Here is a 24724-nt window from a genome sequence, read left to right as displayed (position 1 = left end):
GTGTTCCAGAATGATGAGACAAAGCCACCAACAGCAATACATGGTTAAGCTTCTGGACCAAAAAAGGAAAAAGGAACACTGATGGGATGGCTGGCATCATGTGAATGGGGCCTATGGACTGGGCAGTAGTCTTGTACCAGTGTTGACTTCCTGGCTGGGAAGACTATGAGGTGCAATGCAAGGGCGTCCTTGTTTTGGGAAGGTATACACTAGAGACTTTAGGGGTAACAGGGTACCATGTCACAATAAGACAAGAGAGGGTAATGGAGCAAATGTCACAAAGTGCTAACAACTGAAGAATCTGGATGAAGGGAATATGGGAATTCTTTGTACCATTCATGAACTATAGTCCAAGATTAATTTAAATGAGAAAAATAACATAGGTAAGAAAGAAGTAGATCTAAGCGTAGACAGACCTTCATTCTGGCGTATCAAATACCACCTTTTCAAAAAGGCCTTACTTATTCCTTCCACCCCCATGACTCTTTATCCCCTCCTTTGCTTTAATTTTCTTCATAAGGCAGGATAGGCCACAACTGCTGGCTTTTTGGGCTGAACGCTGGGTATATGAGATACACTTACTATTTTTCTATTTTTGTGTATGTTCAAAATTCTCCAAAACAGAATTTTTAAACTATAAAACAGTAATACATACGCATCTTTATTAATGCATTAAAGTATCTAGCAAGTCTAACAGCTACTTTAGTTTCTAAGTTGTGATGAGCATAAATGATCTATCAACATGGAAATGAGGAAGTTAGACTCCTCTGCAGGGTGCCTGGGTGGCTCAGTCCATTAAGCCTCGGACTTCTGCGGTCATGATCTTGGGGTCCTGGGACCAAGCCCTGCAATAAGCCACTCCTTGGGCTCTGAGCTCAATGGGGAGTCTACTTGCCCCTCACCCTCTCCCTCTGCCCTGCACCCCCACCCTGCTCGTTGTGTGTGCATGCTCTCAAATAAAAAAAAATCTTAATAAAGAAAATTTTTAAAAAGTCAAGGTGATTTTTAAGGAATCTTGAATACAAAAGAGACTTTACTGCAGACAATAGCATAATTTTCAAAAATTAATGCTTGAGACAAAAAAATTTACCCCTACCAACTTAATGATTTATAAAAAACACAAATCACTGTATGCCAAATGTCATTTTGTAAAATACAAAAAAATTTTTAAAAGATTTATTTATTTGAGGGGCGACTGGGTGGCTCAGTCGTTAAGCGTCTGCCTTCGGCTCAGGGCATGATCCCAGGGTCCTGGGATCGAGCCCCGCATCAGGCTCCCTGCTCCACTGTGAGCCTGGTTCTTCCTCTCCCACTCCTCCTGCTTGTGTTCCCTTTCTCGCTGGCTGTCTCTCTCTCTGTCAAATAAATAAATAAAATCTTAAAAAAAAAAAAAAGATTTATTTATTTGAGAGAGAGAGGAGGGACAGAGGGTGGCACGTGCAGGAGCAGAGATGGGGCAGAGGGAAACAATATCCAGCGGACTCCCAGCTGAGCAGAGAGCCGCATGAAGGGGCTCAATCTCACAACCGTGAGCCAAAATCAAGAGTCTGAGGCTTAACCGACTGAGCCACCCAAGCACCCCTAACATACATAATGTTTAAGAAGAGTACAAATGCCCTAGTTTTCAAATGAAAGGAATAAAATGAGGTGAAGGTTTAAAAAAAAAATCAATTTTAAGAATCAAAAAAACTATAAATGTATTACACATAAAATTTCATACACTGTGTGTAAACATGATAGGAATGTAACAATCAAAGTCAATACAAGGTATAATCAGAAAATCTTTATTCCATTTGTCAAAATTTTCAAGTAAGCCAAACTCTGCACTTAACACAGAAAGACATACATAACTCTAAAGGTTAATGCTGGACTAAAAATCTAGCACCAAAACATACTATAGGACAAACAATAGTGTTTCCCATTTGAATTTTCCCACAAATATTCCTTAACTGTAAGAACTGGAGCAGTTCCTTATACAATACAAATCTTTATGCTAAATTTCAATTTATCTCTATATTCAAAATGAACTCCTAAGTAATTAAATCCAAGAATCCACTAAATTTAAGTTAGAATTTTAGAGAGACATTCCTTTGTGGGTTGTTTTTTTTTTTTTTTTTTAGACGTTTACAGTTTTCAACCTGGCAGACACAGACACATGTACGGGGAAAATCTGAATATTGTAATACTGTAAAATAATACTGAGAACATCTCTTCACGGCAAAGCCTATTTCCACACAACGAAAACCAGTTAGGTAGCACACAAAAATTATATAGTTTCTAATAAAATGATTAAACATTCTAACTGGTTTCCCCAACAGTGTGTTATTTTCACTCAAAATATGAGTAGCTCTAAGGCAAATAATTAATAATAATAATAATAAATAAAAATAAAGATAGCAGTAAAGGTTAGAAATTTTACTGTAGAGGGGTGCCTGGGTGGCACAGCGGTTAAGCGTCTGCCTTCGGCTCAGGGCGTGATCCCGGCGTTATGGGATCGAGCCCCGCATCAGGCTCCTCTGCTATGAGCCTGCTTCTTCCTCTCCCACTCCCCCTGCTTGTGTTCCCTCTCTCGCTGGCTGTCTCTATCTCTGTCGAATGAATAAATAAAATCTTAAAAAAAAAAAAAAAGAAATTTTACTGTAGAAAAATATTTCCTTATCTTGTCTCCTTGTTCAGCAGGCTACTAGAGGTCTGTTTCAAGGGTCTGAACAACATTTATTACAAAGCATCCAATAAGGAAATTCAGGAGCCCAATTTTAATAAATATACGTCCTAAGGTATTTGCAGCCCACAACGCTTACTCTAAATACTGTGGACTAGTTAACTACAGCTCAAACACCACAGATTCTTATAAGTAAAAACAGAAATATATCATCTCCAATTGCATATACTAGTTTTCATGAACTATTTCAAACATTTTCTAAATTTAAGCAAAATTTCAAAGTAAGGAGAAAGTGAGACTTAGAAGACTATTTGGAAAAACTTTCACATTACCACTATCTTTATAACTTCTATATAAATCTCCCCAAGCATGAGTGCTCACAGGATTAGAAGTGTCTCATAAATCAAGCCTGAAATCTCTTCATAAGCACACCAAACAATACAATGCCTGAGCAATCAAGAATCTACAAGAAAGGTAGTTGGAAAACGGTGCCCTCCACAAATCAAACACCACCATTCTTCCTGGCACTGAGCCCTGTTTTCCTCTAATCTGCCAGAGGCATCCTCCTCAGGAAATAAAATACAACATTTCAAGCATTCTGTATTAATTTTTAATGCTATTTCTCAAGATAACTGAATTTTATTTTTTAAAATGTACAAAAGCCCAACACAAAAATAAATATCGAAATTAATAACATTCAAAACCAGAGCTGTTTCTACATAGAAACTGGCTGGGCTCTAAAAAAGAAACGATGTAGCAATGATGTAAGACTAGGGTGAGTCAATTTGTTTGAAGTCTAAAAATACCTCTAGTTATAGAATACTAAAGACAAGGAAATTGTTCCACTATATTTTTACTGTGTCCCCAAAGTAAAGATATCCAAATACATGTAACATGTAACATGTATTCCAGCTATTTAAACTCAGGCAACCATTGTAATAAGACATTTAAAATCCGCAAAGCAATATATTTTTAAATGGGTCTCATTCTTTGACAAAATTTTTACGTAAGCTGCTACCTTGCTCTAGCTTTGCACAATCTTTAAAGTCTTCTCTCAAACTGAAGATGGATGAGAAGAACCTGAATATGTGATTTACTTAAAATGGGCCAATAAGATACAGAGAATTTTATATTCTTTAAAGGGCTCTATTCGTTCACTGTAATTCAGGGACTCGTCTTTGCACACACCTCTCTCTCTCACAACTAAAAGACAGCAACCAATTGTTGTGTAACTCCTCCCTTCCCCCTTCAACCCAGCTAACATACAAAGGAAAGGACTTTCTCTATTGTGCAAATTCAGTCCCTGCAATAGATCTTTGTTAACTAAAATCTGATTCAGAAATAGTCCTCATTTATTTTTTTTCAGCCGGCATATTAAAAGCTGTAAAGATAATGAACAGAACAAATGTATTCTTACTGCAAGAAGGTAAAGCCAAATTTTGAAAATGTTCGGATTACATTTTAAAGATTGGGTCTTTCTTTGGTACGGAGGGAAAAAAGCCAAATCAGCATCCTTCCCTCAATCTATTTTCCACCAAACATACTGATCAAAACATAAATAATACAAAAAAGACTTAGTTCTGATCCCTGCCCCCAAACACACACAAATGTGCCCTCTAAGCTGCTCTGCTCCCAAAACTGGTTAAATCTTAAAAACAAAACAAAACAAAAACCAACCCAAACACTTACTACAAAAGCCTAATCAGTATTACAAGAATAATCATTTTGAAAACGTTTTATGTAATGTATTCCCAATATACACCTCTTAATCCTGTAAAACAGTTATTAGTTAATGTTGTAATCAGCTAGGGAAAAGGGTAAAAGCTGGTAAAACGTATTAGAGGGTTTCTCTCATTTTGATTTCTAGAAAACACTAGAAGCGAATATCCTTATATTTTCTTGCAGAACTATCATTCTGGTACAACTACCTTTTTACCCCTTTCACTTAAATTACTCACATTTCGTTTTCCTCCCAGTAGCAATCACACACTTTTACAAAACATTTTCTACAATAGGGATAAAAAGCTTTGAATTCCTCCAAACAGGGTCCATTTACCTCCACAGCTGGAAAAACGAAAACATTTCTTATACATACTTAAGAATAAACAAGAAACCATAAATAGAGATTACCTGTCCCGGGGATCGGGTGGGAAGTGGGGATGGGAACTGGGAATCCCGAGGTCAGGGGTGAAGGGGAGATTTTTCTCTGTAAACCCTTCACACTCTTTAAACCGTAAGAATGCACTGCCTTTTCAAAGGGCTAAGGATGTTTGTTCAAATTTTTTTAAAAATCGCTTTTAAAATAAAGGAGTTTCTTGGACACACGATCTGCTTAGTTTTAAGATAATCTGCTTTTATCAGCAGCATCTGCTTGTGCTCTGCAATAGGTGAGATACCCCTTTAAACGCAGTCGTGAGCAATGTGCCCACTAAGCCCTCTTTAATACAGTAACGTTCCTCCAGATCTCCGCTTTCGAAGGCAGCTCGCATCCTCCGCCCCCTCCTCCCTCTGTGCATTCTGAGATCTGCTCTGCTGATTCCCACATAAAGTGGGTCCTGGCCGCCATTTTAGAAAGTCATTCACACAAGCCGGACCGCAGCACCATCCCCTTAAAAACCTCCCAAAACTCCCTTGGACGATCTCCTCTCTCCTTTCCCTCACCCCTCATCTTGAGAGGAGTCAAACTCCCTGCAATAGGCATGCAATGTCTCTGGAATGTGCATAATGCGAAATGACACGTCTGGCCACAGAACACTGAGGAGCAAAGCGAATGCTGCAATGCACGTGTTTGCACGTCGGTACAGATGAATTTCCCAGGCAGAGACCTACAGAGAAAGCCCACAAGGAGTTAAAAGTGAGCACAGCTAAGTGGCTTTTCCGCTCCAATAATCTGCACCTAAATGACTTTCCCACCAAAGCACTGAAGATACTGGGGCTGTGGGTGGAGGTAAAGGGTGGAGCAGCGCCAGGGAGGGAAAGTTCCCATCTGCTTCCCAACTGAGCCCAGGGTCTCGCTCCCCTTTATCACCGGGGATAGAGGCGAGTTTTTGCTCCCTGCCTGCCCTTGCCTGGTTTCTCAGCACAACGTAGTAAACACCGGGAGAGTCCCTGGAAGCGCGCCTCCCCCAGCCCTGCCGAGGACAGCTTTAGCAGGTTATGAATGGCCTCACTATTGCCGGCTCCTTTTCACACGCGGACACGCGCAGACGCGCGCTCCAGCGGTGAAGATTTAATACCCCAGTAACAGCAACCACCAACAGAATCAATGATCCTCCATTTAAAAGACGGAGTGGAGTTCTGCTGCCTCTGCTTCCATTACCCTATCCAAGCTGCTGAGGAGCAAGCGACGCAATCTATTTTTCCCATGGTGACTCACTAATAAGGGCGCTCCATAATTTCCTTCACTCACTAGATAGTAAGAGGAATTAAGAGTCAACCAAACTTAAAATCTTTCAGGGTCTTGAATATCGGAAGAAGCAGTAATTTCGAGGACGATCACAGATTTGCTACAGTCCTTCTCAATTTGCACCAAGCTTAAGCAAATCATCACTCTCAGTATTTTATACCGAGGACTCTATCCGTTACGGTACACACACATTCCACAAAGAAAGCAAGCGCTTAAATGCTGCTGCAGAAGATGAAAAACAGCAGTGACTCCCATTTCACCGACAAAAAAATATTCTGAGAAGTTTAAAAAAGCTGCATCTTAGATTTGCATTCTTCTAACGACCGATTAAAGAACTCTGGGCAGGAGGGAATCACCGTTCTCTCGAAAGGCGGCCCTCAGAGCTAACCCGGCGCGGAGGCGGAGATGCCGAGGCTCTCCGGCTCCGACGCCAGCTGGGCACCGTCCTACCTGCGGTGAGTCTTCCACTGAAAGCCCTCGGTCCTCACCACCCTCCTCCCCCCAGGGACCCCAAAGGGCTGAAGGCGGCAGGAACGCGAAAGAGGCAAAACAGGCGCACCAACTTATTTTCAGACACCATACTCGCTAGCCAACCCCGAAAAGAAATTTTTTTAATTAAAAAAAAAAAAAGAAAGAAAATGTGAGCCTGCCATTTTCCTGTAGTTTCTAGATCTGTAAGCCGTTCGTGAGAGGTGCCTAGAACCTCGCAGTTGTCTCCCCAGTTCCGAGCTGCTCCTACACCACCTACCGAGACTTGTGTCTGGGTAAAACCTCTCCCGTCGCACAAACCCCTCTCTCGGTTAGACATTTCCAAGCGTCGGCGGGGCGAGGAGCGGGAGTTGCGACGGGACTCCGGAGTTGGCCGGGATGGGGGTCCGGGGTGGCGGGGCGCAAGGACGCGACCCCACTCCTGCCCCGCCGGCGTGCGGGCACCTTCCCGGCGCCGGCTCCGCGGAGGCCGAGAGACAGCCTACTCCTCGCTGGGGCAGGAGAGGGCGGCAGCCGGGCCGCTCCGCCGAGGCCCGAGGCCCAACGCCGCGACGCGGGCCGAGCGGCGGCCAGACAGCCGCGCGCCCCCCGCACCCGTCCGTGGGCCTGGCCCGGGTCCCCTCAGCAGTTCCGCGCACGGGGAGGGGCCGGCAACGGGCCGGGCGGGCAGCAGCGCCCGCGGAGAGCGCGGCCCCGGGCCGCGTGTCACTCACCGTTTGAAATGCTCGATGATCTTCTCTTCCCGCACATTCTCCGGTAAGTTGCCCACCCAGAGATGCCTGGTTTCCCGGACCATGCTGGGCGGTGTGCCGGCGACCGCTGGTGCGGGTTCTCCCTCGCCGGCTTCGTACGAGCCCGTCAGCGCCGGGAGGCGGGCGCCGAGGCGGCGGCGGCGGCGGCTGCGGCGGTGGCGTCGGCAGCGGCGGCGGCTCCTCCGGCTCCCCCCCGTGCAGAGACCATCCCTCTCCCCCAGGTTCTGACTCTCGGGCCTCGCAGCTCCGCTCTGCCGCCACCACACACCCGAAGCCGACCCTCGCGCTCCGGCGGCGCATGCGCCCGGGCGGCGGCGGGCGGGGGAGCGGGGAGGAGGGGCGAGCGGGACCCGGGCGGCAGCGACTACGACGGAGCTGGCGCTGTGGCAGCCGGACGCTTCCCACCGGCGCGCGCGGCCCGCCTCCCTCGCCGCGGGTACGCGCGCGTCCGCCCGCCCGCCGAGGCCGAGACGCCGAGTTCCTCCCAGCCGGCGCGCAGGCGCGCGGGGAGGGAGGAACGCAGAGCCTGAAAGGGACGCTCGCGCGCCCGATCCTGATGCGCAGGCGCGCAGGGAGCCGGTCGCGGGGCGGGCGCTCAGTCAGACCTGAGGCGCTGAGCATGCAGAGACGGGGACGGTCTCCAGCCCCTCAAGCGGGGGTCCCAGGCGGCGGCCTGGAGGAAGAAAAGAGAGAAAAGTGGTTGTTGGTTTTGATGGGGCTGCGTGTCAAAGCGACTGCCAGTGCCTCTCCTAGGAGAAGCCAGGACTCCCGCCCCTACTCACCCTTCGGCCAGGAGCTGGCCGTTTCCGGGCACTTGGATCCCCGCCTGCTTGGGAAAGTGTCAGAACAAGGCCGCCCTTCTCACTGCCCAGCGAAGCAAAGACGGCTTCAGAAACCCATCCCTCTCAAGAATAATTAGCTTGTAACGTTAAGCAACTATTTTATATAGGATCTTGCGAAACGTTTTGCAAGATACCCTAGTTGATCGTTACGGTATACCAGGAATAGAACTGAAATGAGACGGCTACATGTCTAATATTGTAAAAAGGATTTGTATAGAGGATTTACTGTAATTTAATATTTAAGCAGAGGAACGGATCAGACCTGTGGCCTTAACAGACCTAAAGACCTTTAAAGACCACAGCTGAACTTTTATATAAAGGCCAGTTTACAGAGCCCCAGAGAAAACCCACAAAATCAAGACAAACTGTATTGAGTCCAGAAAAACGATTCCGTTTAGAACAGTAAGCAACTCAATTTTCTTTTCCAATTTTTATCTACAGAAATAAAATATCAAAGGTGCGGTATTTCAAGTCAACAGCAGATTTTAAATATTTGGTCTCATTCACAGTCTCCTTAAATACAGCCAACTTATCACCAAACTATGCTATTTTGAATTGGAAAATACGCCATAATCAATCTGTGCATAGTCTCTCTTGTTCCACAGGCAGTAAGGCTCCAAGTAGTTTTTTCTGTTGTTTTTCAACATATAATCTAACATAAACTTAATGATTGTGTCCAACTGAGAGTCACATCAACTTTTCTTGTATTTGGTTTAACAGTCCATAGTATAGGGGCGCCTGGGTGGCTTAGTCAGTTAAGCATCTGCCTTGGGCTGAGGTCATGATCCCTGGGTCCAGCCCCAACGCCTGGATCCCTGCTCAGTGGGTAGCCTGCTTCTCTCTCTCCCTCTGTCCCCTGGCTCGTGCTCTATCCCAAATAAAAAAATAAAATCTTAAAAAAAAAAATAGTCCATACAATATTTAATAAACTTGATCAGTTGAGATAATCTCTCTTCCCTCCTCAGGACATTGAGGAGGCTAAGCAAGCCCCAGCCCTACACAGTTGCAACAATTACAGTACAAAATGCGCTAGCTGAGGAGCTAACCGTACCCTCCATTTGAAATGATTTTTGGAATTTTGACAAATTACTTCCAAAACTTCTAGATTCTGAGCCAGGTAATTTAACTGGTTTGTTTAACTTCAGTAAGAGTCAGAAACAGAAAGGAGAGGTAGAGAAAAGCTAGAAACAGAAAAGCCTCACTACAATAGTGGCACTCATTGATAATTTAGTTAAGGTATTTACTGCCACCCCAGAGGATGACCTTGTCTTCCTGCAAATCAGTCATTAAATGAAATGGAAATTTGTGTTCTTGAAAATATTGTGGAATAGATTCCTCAGCAAAAGCAAATCAAACCACATTGAGATGTAGGATTAGCCATTTACATTTGGACATTTCTTTGTCAAGACAACTATCACTTAAGGAGTATCAGAGCACACTATTAACCTAAACTCATGAACTATATAGGCTACAGTTAATGCTGAACTGACATGTATTTTTCCATGAAGCATGAATTTCAATATAAGCAACCACAATTTGAAACACATTTTAAAATAGGATGTAAATTACTCATTTAAAACTTGATAGGCTCTGAATTGGCTGAAACCTGTTGGGAAAGACCAAAGTGTCACCATGAAGAACCCGAAGAGATTCAGCTCAATTGCATTAAGAGGGGCAACTGACAAAGAAGAGGATTCACAAAATACTGTCTTGCAGTTACAGAAGTAAAGGGCATATCTCACCTTGCATGCAGACTTCAGTTAAAATCATGCTGAGGAAAAATTCAAGGGCTGGAAAAAAAAGGGGGGAGCCTTTTAGAAGCAAAGTCATTAGAAGAGTTAGAGTAATTATTGAATATGGTATTTTGTACCTGTCTAGGACTCCCACAGAACAATAAAGGATAAACCAGAACAAAATAAGGAGCAATTAAGATATTTTTTCTAATACTTTCTCCATGGCACAAGAATGAGAGAGCATTAAGTAAAAGTTAAAGCAACATGTTTACCAACTAAAATTTTTTTTGAACTAGTTCTCTTAGGTTAGCCTGAAGGTCTTGTTACAGCAGTGCTGTTTTTCCATGTAAAAAGCAGAATAGATACTTAATTTTTGTAAGTTAATTTGAAATGGGCAAAGTTATTTACAAATACTTTACGAATACCTTCAAGTCCCCAACCTTTGGGAAGTAGTGGAGGAGAAACCTGGTGGAAGATTACCAACACACAAATTGTTAAGCAAAGTTGAGTTAAAGTTCTCCCAAAGACCAAAGAGATCAAAGAATGTCAAAAAGATTAGGAGCAAATGTCAAATTAAGAATATCATTTCTCCTCTTGCCAGAGGTGTACCAAACAACCGAGAAACAGTCACTCTTTAACAATATAAAGGCTAGTAAAATCACACATCATTTGATAGCACCTTATACTCAGATTCTCTTGAAGTGTTGTCAAACTACCTGTTCGGCACCAAAAATAGCAACCAGAGTATTCATTTTATTCATTCATTCATTCATTCAGTTTCTTGGGTTTTTAAAAATCTGATATATATTTCTCAAGAGAATTCTGTTTATAAAATGTCAACAGACATCAGCCAAAATAGATTTAATGAGTAAAAAAAATTTCAATTATCTGTTCAAATTCTTAATGTGTTTCTATGATGCAAAGAAAAAAAAAATAGGACACTAACTTCAATTGAACAGATTCATTTAAAGGAAAAAGAGCTCACAAATAGATGTTGGGTTCAAATGAGCAATTCAGGAAGAAATTTTATCCATCTTTACTAAACTTAATAGTTGCAGGTTAAAAGTATTGTCCGTGTTCCTTACTGATTCTTTCAGCATAACAAACACTACTTGGCCATGAACTCTGTATTACACTAAAAAAAACAAAAAACAAAATAGGGGCTCCTGGGTGGCTCAGTCGTGAAGCGTCTGCCTTCGGCTCAGGGAGTGGTCCCGGAGTCCTGGGATCGAGCCCCACGTCAGGCTCCTCTGATGGGAGCCTGCTTCTTCCTCTCCCACTTGCCCTACCTGTGTACCCTCTCTTGCTGGCTCTCTGTCAAATAAATAAATAAAATCTTAAAAAAAAAAAAAACCCACAACAACAACAACCAAAAAACAACACTGATGCTATGAACGAGAGACATTATGTATAATGCAAGTAACCCTGGGTTACTGGGTTAAGAGTTAAAAATTCTAGTTCCAATTTTGTCACTGGCTATATGACCTAGGCAAATCAATTAAATCCTCAAAGTCTCAGTATCTTTATCTGCAAAATGAAATATGTTTTTTCTACCAAAAAGGTTGCTAGAAGTATCAAAGAAGATAATATACGTAAAAGGATTTGGAAGTAACACACCATAAAAATATCATGCTATTAAGTTGACCACTAATTTCATATTAATATCAAAAGCATCAGCTGAAATTAAGAACATATCAATTTTCAGGGTTATACAGCCACATAGGTCCAATAGTCAAATCAAAATGCAGTGATTACATATTAAGTATACAGTTCCTTGTTTTTGCTTTTTCTATTGCAAAGCTCTTAATAACAGCAAAACTGATAAGTACATGCCCTTTGCACAGCCCCAAATCAAGTGTTTGATTTTTTCAATGCCTTTCATTTTTATTGGTAATGTATCAGAAAACACTAGGAAAGCTTTTCTCTATTTCTGTCTTTGGTACAAATATTTACAAAGGCAGAATTTCTGCATCAGCATTTATCTTTGTATGTTTTCAGTAGCAAGGCAACCCACTCTGTTATTCTGATTTTTAAATTTATTTTAACAATTTTAATTGAAGCTCATTGATAAAGAACAAAAGTAGGGTGGGATCTCTCCTTTCTTCTATGATAAATGGACGGTGAAGTGACTTTTCTCATTTGACTATTATTGATAATTCAGAAAGGTAACATTAAAAGCAGAGCCATTTGCAAAAGGGAATTAAAATAGATGTGTTTTTAATCAGGTCTTATTTTCACACTGTGAGGAGCTCCTGTATTTAGCATGCTAGACGACGTGCTCAAAGAGTTCAGTCATGCGTAATGGAAGCCCAGTTGGGGAAAGCATTTGAGCCTCAAACTCCGGCTTTGAATGCTAACCTAGCCAATAGAGCAGATAAATTAATATCAACATTTAAACAGGAGGACAGAATCGTTACCAGATATTTAACAAGAATTTGGTTACAAATCTAGTCCCAAGCTATTAAAATTAAACTATTTCATGACAAAACATACACTTAAAATATAAGCACTTGTTCCTAAAGGCATCATATAAAAATACATTAACTAGGTCTAAAATGATCAAAGCCTACTTGACAATTCCTTCTATTATTAGAATCATTTTTTTTCAGAACAGTAGAAAATAAAACAGACAACACTGCTATATTATTCTCAAAGAGTGTTTGACATTTTGTTTTTGCGGGTCAACTGGTGAAAGAGAAACCACCAGTCCATTAACAGATTTATTTTGATATAGAAGGCACAGTCTGGTGGAATTACATATACATAAATTATCAGAACTTCAATCAGTTGAACATTAGCCAGCTAGTCCTCTAAATCATACTTTCAGCAAGCTAACATTTCATAGTCTATTTTACTATTCAACCCTCTAAGTAAGCTAAATAATTTATCCCATATTGTTTTTAGTATTCCAGAAATGAATGTAATGGCTGATATTTTTTCTCAAAAAAAAACAAACAAACCAATTCTTACGTTTCTACCATTTCCTTGAAAAGTTGCTTAATTTTTTACCTCTATGAGGAAATACTGCTAATGTACCTAATATTCAGAATTATGAATACAATTTATTAATGTTTATGGCATTAGAAAAAAAATGGACTAGAAGGATATTTGCAAATACCTTAATCACAGCTGTGCCAATGTGGTGGAATTTAATTCTTTTCTATTTTTTTAATTCTAGTAAAGTTCACATACAGTGTAAATTTCAGGTGTACAATATAGTGATTCAACGCATTACTGAGTGCTCATCACCTATTCCCCCACCCACCTCTCCTGAAATTTAAAATTTTTAAAAAAGTTTTATTCATCTGTATTTTCTAAAAAATTTCCATCTATATTTTCTTTGGTTCACATATATTGTTTTTATAATTAGAAAAAAGTTAGAATAAAATGACTTTTGGAAGTCAGCATCTGGGCTACTTTAAAGGTTCCTCTGAAACGTTGATGCTGGACTATACTAAATCAACATATTTATGTTAAGAGATCCCATGTGAACAAAATGTTATTCACTACGTTAATTCAGATATTTCATTCAACCTTTTAAACCTCTATTGTTAATCCTCATGTGAGAAAAAACTTAACCTCTTCACTAGAAGTGATACACATTAACCAAAACACCCCATGTATAGATTGTAACTTTTAAACATCAGGAAGTAAGCAGAATATAAATAAATAAGGCTATTGACTAATTCAGAGAACACTGTCAACGTGTAATTGATGGAATCTCAAAAACATTAATACCAAATAAAATGTGTTTAGTAACTTGTTACATATGTATTGAAATATTCAGCAGACTCAGGGTCTTAAGCTCCCTGGCTCTAGTCTGAAATAGAAAATTTTTAAAAAAGTTATTTATGTAATCATTTGAAATACATTTTTAAAACTGTGTCCATCTTAATTCATTAATTGCTATTTAATAGTAATGGCTCTTTTAATCACATCACTGCCTCGATAATCTTCAGGATGGTAATAATTGTTAATTTTATATAATATTCCATAATTAGACACTTGAAACCTTTGGCTTAAAAATAAAACCACACTAGTTAAAGACTATATAGGTCATGATGCTTTTCTGAATTAAGTACTGGAATTACTTTTAAGGCTTTAAAAAGTTAAATTTCAGTATTTTGATAGAGGAGCTCATTGAATTTTTTCAGGCCATATACTACAAAAGTCATGAGAACTATCGCTTACACTTTTATTTGGAAGATACTTTGGCTGAAAAAAAAATGCCTCAGATAACTCCTTTTGAGGATGCTAGATTAACTTAAAATGATTTCTCTAAGAAAACAGAACCATTAAGAGTCATAACTAAAGATTTCAGTGAATACTGTTAGCTGGTGAAGGGTCATGGTGGGATGAACTAATAAAAGGGGTCTGTGTTTTCCCCACAACACCAGATAATTTAAACACACACATAAGCATAAATCTTTCACTTAAAAAATTCACTCAAAATGGCTTCAAACCACGATACTGTCGTCTTTCACAATTTTCAACATAAATATATTGTACCCCTCAAGATCAGTTTCCAGAGATTCTAATTATTACACTGCACGTAAGAACTTTGTTTTTATGCCTACTTAAAATTATAAAACACACAAATAGGGACGCCTGGGTGGCTCAGTTGGTTAAGTGTCTGCCTTCGGCTCAGGTCATGATCCCAGGGTCCTGGTGTCAAGTCCCACATCCGGGTCCCTGCTCAGCTTGGCGCTTGCTTCTCCCTCTGCCTGCCGCTCCCCCTGCTTGTGCTCTCCCTCTGACAAATAAGTAAATAAAATCTTTAAATTAAATAAAATTATAAAACATACAAATAAATGTACAGCTTAAAAAAAATCTGGCATGCCCGTCTGGCTCAGTGGGTAGAGCATGCAACTCTTGATCTTGGAGTTGTGAGTTCAAGACTCATTCTGGGTGTACAGGTTTTTTTTTTTTTTTTTTTTTAATCATAAAACATAATGAACACAAAATTTTCTTCCCTTTATTTAGTGGTGCTATCCTTACTTTAGGGATTTTGACTTTGAAGACACTCATTAACCATAATTTGTTAGGACAGAATCTCTAACCAAAATTCTAAGGGACAGTTGATCTGGTCGTTTCCAACCTTCAAATCATAGTCTTGTTAGCAGGGGGAGAATTCTATTGCTTGGTAGTGCTTCAACAGCCTCTAGACAGCTTTTTATATACTAAGAGCTCCTGTCAGGAATCTGGCACCAACTCAAAATTCCCACCAGGAAGAAAGATCTCCCTTCCTTAGGACCCACTGCGTGGCTCCGCCCAGAGCCTTGACCCGACCTGACCTCAGACTCTGCGTGGTCAATGGTGTACTCGCACCTGCGGGCAAGTTAGCACTGCCCAACAACTTCAGAGCCGAAATGTGGCTCTCGACCATAAAATGTCAAGCTGCAAGTGCCACGTCAGTCTTTAGGAACCCCCAAGGTGCCTTGTTCGCGAACAAGCTCCCTCTTTTAAACCTTACATCAGGAAGGATCTGAAGGTACATTACACGCTAAACGAATATAGGAAGGCAATTCCTCCACCAGCGAAACGAAGGTCCTTCAAAAGGAAGGGGGCAAGGAAACAAAGCTCGCACTGGAGACGTGGCAGACCTCCATGCGCTGCCAAGGGAACCTTACTTAACCTTAACCTGCTGGATTTCAGAACCGGGCTTGCATGGAAGTGGATTACAAGGCAAGTTAAAAGAGCTGGGGGGGGGAGGGGCGGTGGCTTTTTAAAGAACCCACAACCCTGGCAGTAATTTCCCCCAAACTCCTAAGGGAAGAGGAAAGGAAAATAAAACCAAAGGCACCTTGAGAAAGAGTAAAGGCTGTTGCTATGGTTACCATTCTCCAAGCTCAAGTCAGCCCAGGGAGACCACGCGGTACGCCCAGGACCTTTCTTTGTCCGCAGCCGCACACCGAGCACAAACCTAGCGGCCAGCCCCGCCAGCCCCAGCAGAGGCTTGCCTCGGCGACCCGGGGCAGCGTTCCAAATAAAGGACACCTTTCTTTTGGCTTAGTGACCAAAACTGCAGGCAGCGCCTGACAGAAGCCAGCCAGGCCACCTCCCGGTCCTGCGGCCAGGGCTGTCTCCCCATCCCCCCACCCGTTTGGAGAAGGCTCCACCACACTGCAGGCACCCGATCCAGTCAGGAGCCCGACCAAACATGGCGCACGCAGGAGTGGAAGGGAGCCCACCAGACACAGCCCGATCTCATCCCTTCAGCACAATGGGAAGGCTAAGCTCGAGGAAACCCCTCAAGAGGCTACAGTTCCCCCGAGTGGCAGCTGAGCAAACAGTGAGTAGGGCACAACCGAGATGCTCAGACGCACTTCATATCAAAGACGCTACCGCAAGCAGCGCGGAGAACAGAGTTCGGCAGAGACGACCTGCTGCGCAGGCGCACGGAGCAACGATTCGAGCGCTTCGGCTCTGCCCCTCCCCCCTCCAAAGGCCAGGGGAGTTGCCCCAACGCGCTGGCGCAACGACGGAACGTGGGGGGAGGGGAGAAAAACCTGTTCCCTTCATTGTGAGAGCGAACCGCCCCGCCCCGCACGGCGCGCGCGCACGTCCCACTCTCACACTTGCACACGCGCGCGCCGAACTTGCCGCCCAATCCGGCGCGCATGCTCCGGGAGGGAGGTGGTGGCTGAGCCTGCGGCTTTTTTTGCCGTTTCCCTGAGAAGTTTCTGGAAAGACGGAGGCCGAGGGAAGCTGGGGGATGGGGAGCGCAGGGAAGCAAGCGTTTGACAGAAAGCGAAACATCCAAAACACACCGCCACCGCCCCGCGTCCATCCATCACGCCATGGCCAAAGAAAGCCCAAGACCACCGAGACCCTCACGCCGGGGGGAAAAGCATGGGGACTGCAGCAGCCTCTCCTTCCTCTGCCTTTGCCTAGCCCCAAGGCCCTTGACCACGGGGAGAAGGGAGAGGGCAGGGGGAGCGATGAAAACCTAAAACGCTCACTGGAGGTTTGCGTGGAGTGAAAGACGACATCCGCCCTCTGGAGCTGCCCGCGCACTCGTGGGCCGCCCGTGGCTCTTCTCTGGCTCTCGAGTGTGGGCTCCGCATTGGGATTCTACGCGGCTGCCGAAGTACTGCTCTGGGGCGCCTTAACCCATTTCCTTAATTTCCCCGTTTGGGGGGATGTCCTTTGATTCCCCTTTCCTGTCTTCACTTTGGTGGCCAAGAGCTAAAGCTGAGGGTGTGGAGACCCTAGGAAAGGGCTGCTCCCTCCCCGCGCCAGCCCGGGAAGCGTCCTGGGCGAGCAGGGGTCCCCCGTCTGCTGTGCGACGCTCAGTTCTCGGTTTTTGTACCCTTAAGTGAGAGCGTCCGGCAGTGGGGCACGTTTGGAAGCACAAAGGCGCCGCCTCGTTTGCAGACTCGAGAAGCGGCCGGCGCGGCGAGGGAAGGCCGGGGCGGCAGCGTGGGGCGCGAAGGTGCGCCGGTGCCCAGGAAGGGTCGCCCGGACGGCCACCCCGGGGAAGCCCGGGAGGGCATTGGCGTGCTGCGGGGGGGGAGGGGTCCGCGGCGCCTTTTATTTCTCCGCCTGCGCTAGCTCTTGGCCTGGCGCGGCTGCCATTTTGTGGCGCGGCCGCCATTTCGCGGGGCCGAGGGGGCAGGGCGGCAGGGGTGGGGCGCGCGCCGCCGCGGCCGGCGGGGGGCGGGGCTGGCGACGGCACCCGGGCGGCCCCCAGCCGCGAAGGCGAGCGCGTCTCCTTTGTTCTTCGCCTCTGGGTTCGGGCGCCGCCGCCCCAGAGCCGCGCTAAGTGTGCGCGGCGTGTGACCCCACCGGCCCCCGAGGGGCGTGCGCACAGTCCCAAATCCCTTCTGCCCTCTGAGCCTTTCCGACGCGGGGCTTCTCACCCCCACCCTCTCTCTGCGACAGGAGAGCATTTTATTTGGCCGTGCCCCGAACGCCACCGTGGGAAGCCGTAGTTCGCCCTGAGAATGAAGGCGCTTTCTGCAGCCTTGTGCGGTAGGGACCGCAGATGGGCTTGGATGCCACTGCCTCGCACCGTAGTGGAGCTCTGCAAATAGAAAAGTGCCAAGCTTCGAAAGCTGGGAGACCCGACAAAGGTGCAGAGCAGCAGCGTAACCGAGAGGTCGGGCTCTTTAATAAAGAAAAGTGTCTTTGAAGTGCTGTCACCGCTAGGAGAACCGAGACATTGCTATTCATTGGCTGGCTGCGAGGCACGCACTGCGCAACTGGTTTCTGATAGGGTTTATAGCCCATTATTTCTGTCTGAGCCATAAACTGGAACAATAGATTGGAATATTTTATTTCTGTCTGTTGAGAACATCTTCCATTTAACTTCTTTTTTAAGCCCCCTATGAGTATGTAAATAGCAGATTGACTCAATAAAATATTATGTGCCTTCCAGTGTCATTTCAAATCCTGAAAGCTATTGTTTTTCTGATTTCAAGGGAATATTTAAATGTGAATGTTGGCAATTTAATGTTAACTTTGCGGCTGGAATCAACAAAGCCAGGAAATTCAGGAGTAATGCTGCTTTATTTGTCTTCCAGCATTGCTTTTTGTGCAAGGTATTTTTGTTTAATGTGGGGTGTTTTGTTTTTTTCCTAAGTTTTGTTTTTCTTCACAGCAGCGTGAGTTCATAATCAGCCAGCCTTTTCTGGCTCAAGTCTTTTGGTGTTGCAGCTACAGTAGGTTTTTTTCTCCCCCCTTACTATGTATAATTACAGGGGGTTGGTTATCTGTTTCAGTAATAGGGGAGTTAAGCTCATAATGATAGGATGAAAAGTTTAAAAAATATATTTTCGAGGGAACGGACCAGGATTTGATCGCTTCCAGATGAAAGAAACATCTGAGGAGTGGCTGTTAGATCCCAAATTTTGTCTTAGTTTCAATATGACTAAAAGCACTGCATGGAATTTTAATTTTTTATACTCTACCTCAATATTCTATAAAGCACAATAGTGTATATTTTTTGGTATTGAGAGTTTATGAAAATAATTGTTTTGAAAATACTGTTGCTTTTTGTCTGCACAACCAAAATTAAGTAGTATGAAACTATTCATTTTATTGGGAATTAGGATAGATTATCCTAATAACGCAGACAAAACATTATGCCTTTAGGAGCCAGGGAGTTGAAATTTAGAGAATGATTGCACAATCCTTCTTTCACTTTGTACAGATGTAGAGGATCTATTTAACAATTCTAATTCCTAGAATTTGTTTTTATTTATAAAACCATTCTTATTTCACACGTTTAACTGTTACACTTAACACTAAAAGCACGTCCTTTTTTTTTTGGGTACAAAATATTTTCAATTTGTATTTTCTTTAGAGTGGGTGGTACTTTGCACTGTTCACCTCTGCCTTATGACCAATGGCACACATTTGCAAAACAGTTGAACAGAAATTCAGGAAACTCCTCTCCCATCCTATGTTGGCCTCAAAACATTTTCCAACTTCCTAAGCCAAAAAGCCCAAACAGTATTAAATAGGTGGACTTTAAATGTGCAGAGGGCCATGTTCAAATAAGCAGATTCTGAACTACAACAATCTCATGATCTACCCTTGGAGTAAAAATGCTTTGTATGTAGTCCGAGGACTGGTTTCATTTTGTCAGCGTAGGACTAGAGAATTCCACGATCAATCCATTGTTCCTGTAGTTTTTCTTTCTTTTTCAACTGTACTTCTGAATTAATTTGTACCATTTTGTGTTCCCTGAGAGATTGGATGTTAACCAGAACCTTCAATTATACGAAGATCCTTTAGACAGCCAGGGCAGAATCTAGCAGTATGTGCTAGGCCCCTTGGGCTTATTTTTTTGGCGTTCAGTGGAGATGGTGTGCAGCTTTTCTAAACAATGTAGAAATACTGAAGATTTCTAGCCATTGTTCCAAGAAAGGACAGCTTTTCGTGCCAAATTCTAGCATAGGAGGGAATTTAAAACAATAACCGTAATAACCTTTTCCTGGTAAAAGGATAAATAAGCTCTTTTAGAGACTTTAGTAATATGGGAAGTTCTTCAAAATATTTTTGGCAGCGGTGAAGCACTCCCACATGCTGTAATAGTCTTCCCCTTCGAGGCAAAACTCAAAAATTTAGGGTTTCAGAAGTATTGGAGTTCAAAGAACAAATCTTTGTAGCCAATAGTATGTTTCTTAAAAAAAACTGAAACGTATCTATGAAAATAAAAAATTCCTGGAACAACCCATTTGTCTTGCCAGAGTACAAATGGTCATCCCTATAAGATTCTATCCTGATAATTGTGCAGATTATATGAAACCTGTAGATTTATCATTCTGGCATCATGGTTTAAATGACCTGTATAGACCTCAAAAAGACTTCTATAAAGTCAAGATCTTTATTACTTTATTTAACAAATAACTTTTGAGCATCAACTTTGTGCCAAGTACTTAGGATATTCTATCACTGAAGAAAGCAGTCAGATCTCTGTTCTCATGAAGCTTAACTGGTTTGGGGAGGAGGGTGCCGGGGTGGTGGTGGGAGGGGGAGAAGAGACAAATAAGGCTAGAAGCAGGAGCCCATGAGGAGGCTCTTTTGGTAACCTAAGAGAAAGATAGGGGTGGCTTCACTGGCTAAGGGATCCTGGATATATTTTGAAGGTAAATCCAGAGGGCCTTGCTGATGGATTGAACACAGAGTTGATAAAAAGAGGAGTCAAAGATGAGACTGAGGTTTTTGACCTGAGCAACTAGAAAGATACAGTTGCAATCAACTGAGTAAGGGAGCACTGGCTAGAATAGTTTTATAGAGGAGAATTAAGAGCTCAGTTTTAAGTGTGTTCAGTTTAAGGTATTACATGTTCAGTTGGAGACTTTAGGCAGGCTGCTGGATATGAGGTCAGGAAGCAGTTCTGAAGATCTATATTTTTATGTATTATTTAGGAGTTATATTGTATCTATGTATATTGCGTCTGTGCAGCTGTGTGTGTGAGAGAGGGGGAGAGAGAGAACGCAAGCAAGACAGAGGGAAAGAGAGAGTTTGGGAGTTGTCAGCATATGAATGGAGTTTAGTCTGAAACTGGATGACATCACCAAGGGAAAAAAAAAAAAAAACACACCAGGAAAACCCTGGGGCACTTTGACACTTCAGAAAGAGGTCTCAGAAGTCAGGAACTTGCAAAGCAACTGAAGGAACAAACGAGTTAGGGAGAAGGAACACCCAGAGAGGATAGTGTCCCAGAAGTCAGAGGAAGAAACTGAAGGAGGAGGGAGTGATCGATGAGATCAACTGTGAAATGCTGCTGAGAGGTTAAGATGAGGCAAGAGGATTGACTGTTGGAGCACCACAGATGTCATTGGTGACCTTGACAAGAGCAGTTTGGGTGGAGCAGTGGAAGAAAAAAAATTAGTCTGGAGTCACTTTGGGAAAAATACTGCAGTAGACTTGGAGGGGAAGATGCCAGAGACGGTGATGGTAGAAAGTACATTCTGTTTCAGAAAGTTCCTGGGTTGGGGCGCCTGGGTGGCACAGCGGTTAAGCGTCTGCCTTCGGCTCAGGGCGTGATCCCGGCGCTATGGGATCGAGCCCCACATCAGGCTCTTCCACTATGAGCCTGCTTCTGCCTCTCCCACTCCCCCTGCTTGTGTTCCCTCTCTCTCTGGCTGTCTCTATCTCTGTCAAATAAATAAATAAAAATCTTAAAAAAAAAAAAAAAAGTAAAGAAAGAAAGTTCCTGGGTCAATGCAAGAATCAGGAACTCAAAACCTTGAGACTTCTGGAAGAATTACTACACTCTCAGGATAGGGTCTGCTTCTAGCCTTGTATCTGTTCCATAATGACATGAATAATACACAATTTCTTTGGAAAAAGAGTACTACCTTCCTATAAACTCTGCAAATTCTGAACTTGGGAGTTGGGTCAGTACTTAGAAGAATTTGGTCAGTAGGACAAAGAATCTAGCAGAGAGCTTTTCCTGGAATTTATATAACCATCAGTGCTCACCAGCAGTCTGGGGCGCTTAGAGATGCAACAAAGGAGACTTTGCCCTGGTTTCTCAAGCGTGTACCCCAATAATCCCTGATGACTCTGAAGCTTTCGTTGGACTTCCCGTAAATGATGGCAGGTTGAGTCTGTCACAAGAATGGTAATGCCTTAAGAGTGAAGTGCCCCGATGTTTCCTTTCAGTAGGTTTCCTGCACCTGTCCTGTTGGCGTCTGCTCTAGTCACAGCAATCCCCAGTGAATGAAAGTTAATGAGACTGTGTGCTTTATTTGAAAACTTACTTATCATCTTGGGTTTGAGCTCCACCGTTAGAATCCTGTATACTGATAAATACAGATCAGTTAAAATTTTTATTTTCAATTGTATTACCTTACCATTTCTTAGAGGAGCATGTGATAAGATACGGATATAAAGTATTATGTGGGTTTTATCCTGAAACATTTATGCTGAACAGTCATTGAAACCATCTCTATTTGGAAGTTTGTACCAATTTGGGACCCCTGGGTGGCTCAGTTGAATAAACATCTACCTTCAGCTCAGGTCATGATCCCGGGGTCCTGGGACTGAGCCCCCAAATCGGGCTCCCTGCTCATCAGAAAGTCTGTTTCTCCCTCTCCCTCTGCTGCTCCCCCTGCTTGAACTCTCTCACTCTGTCAAATAAATAAATAAACGAAATCTTAAAATGGAAGTATTTTTCAATTTGGATGCAGCCTAGAATTTCATATGGTTGTTTGTATTTCCAAATACTCAGGCAATGTCGCGCGGGCTAGCTCATATAGTCTTCAACTGTTCTTCCCTTGTCCCAGCACACACTGTGCTTCCATCAGTTACCCAGATCTGTTCTGCAGTGATTCATTTGGGAGCTGAGGAAGACTGTTTCCCTACAGTGGACTATCAGAATCCTAGGGCATTCTGGTACGTCTACCTTGTGGGACTTTCTCACACCTCCTGAAAATCACTGATGTAGAGCTTACATATAGCTGAGGAACTAAAGGCCGTTTCCTTCCCAAACCAGTTAGTTGACTTGAGATTTATTTCCGATAGCACGAGTGCGTCAGTTGCCAGCACAGAGGATATATCATGAATATTCGACTTCCTTGAGACGTCCAAGAGCACAACATTTTTAAAAAGACATATCTCCTTTTTTCTTATTTACTTTTTAGTAGAGCCTAGGCCCCATGTGGGGCTTGAACTCATGACCCCGAGATCAAGAGTCACATGCTCAACCAAGGGAGCCAGCCAGGCACCCCCATATCTCCTTTCTTATTTTGAAAAAATGTAGCATCTATTATATTGGAGAAATTGAAATTATTTGTACAAATATCATGGTAGATGTTGTTCTGTTTGTTTTTTAAAGATTTTATTGGAGAGTGAGGGAGAGAGCACGAGTGGGGGTGGGGAATGCAGAGGAGCAGAGGGAGAGGGAGAAGCAGACTCCCCTCTGAGCAGGGAGCCCAACGTGGGGCTCGATCCCAGGACTCATGACCGGAGCCAAGGTCAGACGCTTAACCGACTGAGCCACCCAGGCACCCCATGCTGAATCTCTTTTCTTTTCTTTCTTTTCTTTTCTTCTTTTTTTTTCCTTTCTTTTTGTTTCTTTTCTTTTCTTTTCTTTTTTAAAGATGTTATTTATTTGAGGGGTGCCTGGGTGCCTCAGTCGGTTAAGCATCTGCCTTCGGCTCTGGTCATGATCCTAGAGTCCCAGGATCGAGTCCCACAGCGGGCTCCCTGCTCAGAGGGGAGTCTGCTTCTCCCTCTGCCCTTCACCCCACTCTCGTGCTCTGTCTCTTTCTCTCTCTCTCACTCTCTCTCTCTCAAATAAATAAAATCTTTAAAAAAAGATTTCACTTACTTGAGACAGTGAGGGAGAGAGAGAGTACGAGTGATGGGGAGAGGCAGAGAGAAAGGGAGAAGTAGGCTCCTTGCTGCGCAGGTAGCCGGATGTGGGGCTTGATCCCAGGACCCTGAAAGCATGACCTGAGCTGAAGGCAGATGCTTAACCGACTGAGCCACCCAGGCGCCCCCCATGCTGGATGTTTCTAACCATTGGTTATGGTTCTACCTTTTGGAGAAAAACAGAACAAGTTTTTGGGGTTTTTTTGTTTCTCTTGACAAATCCTCTGAATATTTGAACTTATCTTTATTTTTAAAAAAGATTTTATTTATTTATTTGGCAGAGAGAGAGCGTGCACAAGCAGAGGGAGCAGCAGGCAGAGGGAAAGGGAGAAGCAGACTCCCTGCTGAGCAGAGAGCCCAACGTGGGGCTCGATTCCACAACCCTGAGATCATGACCTGAGCCTAAACCAAGAGTCAGACGCTTAACCAACTGAGCCACCCAGGTGCCCCTACTATGCTTTTTTATAACCTTGCTTATACACAGTAGATAATCGATCGGGCAGGAGAGTTTGACTGGATCCATGTTCTTAAGTAGGAGAGAAGGACTGCATACAGGAAGAAACTGGCTTCGGATAGGAGTATAAAATGGTTCATCTATCTGCAGCCAATTAAGCTGAATGTGCTCTTTCCCCGTGGGGCCCAGTGTGCAATGGCTGCAAACAGTACCCTCCCTGGTAATATATGCAGCCTGTTGCCTGTATGAGTTGCCTTAAGGGACCTTGGAGATAGTGGACATTCATGTCTGACCTCATGCTGTCCCCAATCTAGGCCCCAGACAGGTATGCAGGTGCCTTTGGAGAGCCTCAGGGCACAGTGGCCAGGGTCCACACCGGCCAGGTCATCATGTGCATCTGTACTAACCTGCAGACATGTGACTGAGCTACCAGGAAGCATGTGGCTGAGGCTCTAAGCAGGGCCAAGTCCCAGTTCCCTGACCGCAGGAAGATCCACATCTTCAAGAAGTAGGGTTTTACTGGGCTTATTGTGAATGGATTTAAAGGCATGGC

General features: G+C 43.6%; 1 protein-coding gene and 1 non-coding gene across 7 annotated transcripts in view; one reads left to right on the top strand and one right to left on the bottom strand.

The window, feature by feature from the left end:
• The window catches only part of SPEN (spen family transcriptional repressor), a 98610-nt gene extending 81115 nt beyond the window's left edge, over nucleotides 1–17495 (bottom strand). For 2 of the 6 annotated variants that reach the window (XM_057305510.1, XM_057305512.1), the window contains exons 1-3: nucleotides 16847–17201; nucleotides 9894–9941; nucleotides 7271–7982 (exon numbers count right to left, since the gene is read on the bottom strand). In XM_057305510.1, the coding sequence (XP_057161493.1) occupies nucleotides 7271–7353 (83 nt within the window). In that variant the 5' untranslated portion in view covers nucleotides 7354–7982; nucleotides 9894–9941; nucleotides 16847–17201. Of the gene's footprint in view, nucleotides 1–7270; nucleotides 7983–8091; nucleotides 9028–9893; nucleotides 9942–15687; nucleotides 15821–16846 lie in introns of those variants that run through there. The other 4 variants (XM_057305509.1, XM_057305511.1, XM_057305508.1 and 1 more) reach the window with 4 other exon arrangements.
• Nucleotides 17496–24315: 6820 nt separating this feature from the next.
• Nucleotides 24316–24448, top strand: LOC113270709 (small nucleolar RNA SNORA70). The gene has a single exon (XR_003321908.1). It is a non-coding gene; the product is annotated as a small nucleolar RNA SNORA70 (small nucleolar RNA).
• The last annotated feature ends 276 nt before the right edge of the window (nucleotides 24449–24724 follow it).

Source organism: Ursus arctos, unplaced genomic scaffold (genome assembly GCF_023065955.2).
Source record: "Ursus arctos isolate Adak ecotype North America unplaced genomic scaffold, UrsArc2.0 scaffold_32, whole genome shotgun sequence".
NCBI classification, from domain to species: domain Eukaryota; kingdom Metazoa; phylum Chordata; class Mammalia; order Carnivora; family Ursidae; genus Ursus; species Ursus arctos.
Note: the sequence above shows the minus strand (reverse complement) of the source record. Positions and strands in the feature narration are given on the sequence as shown.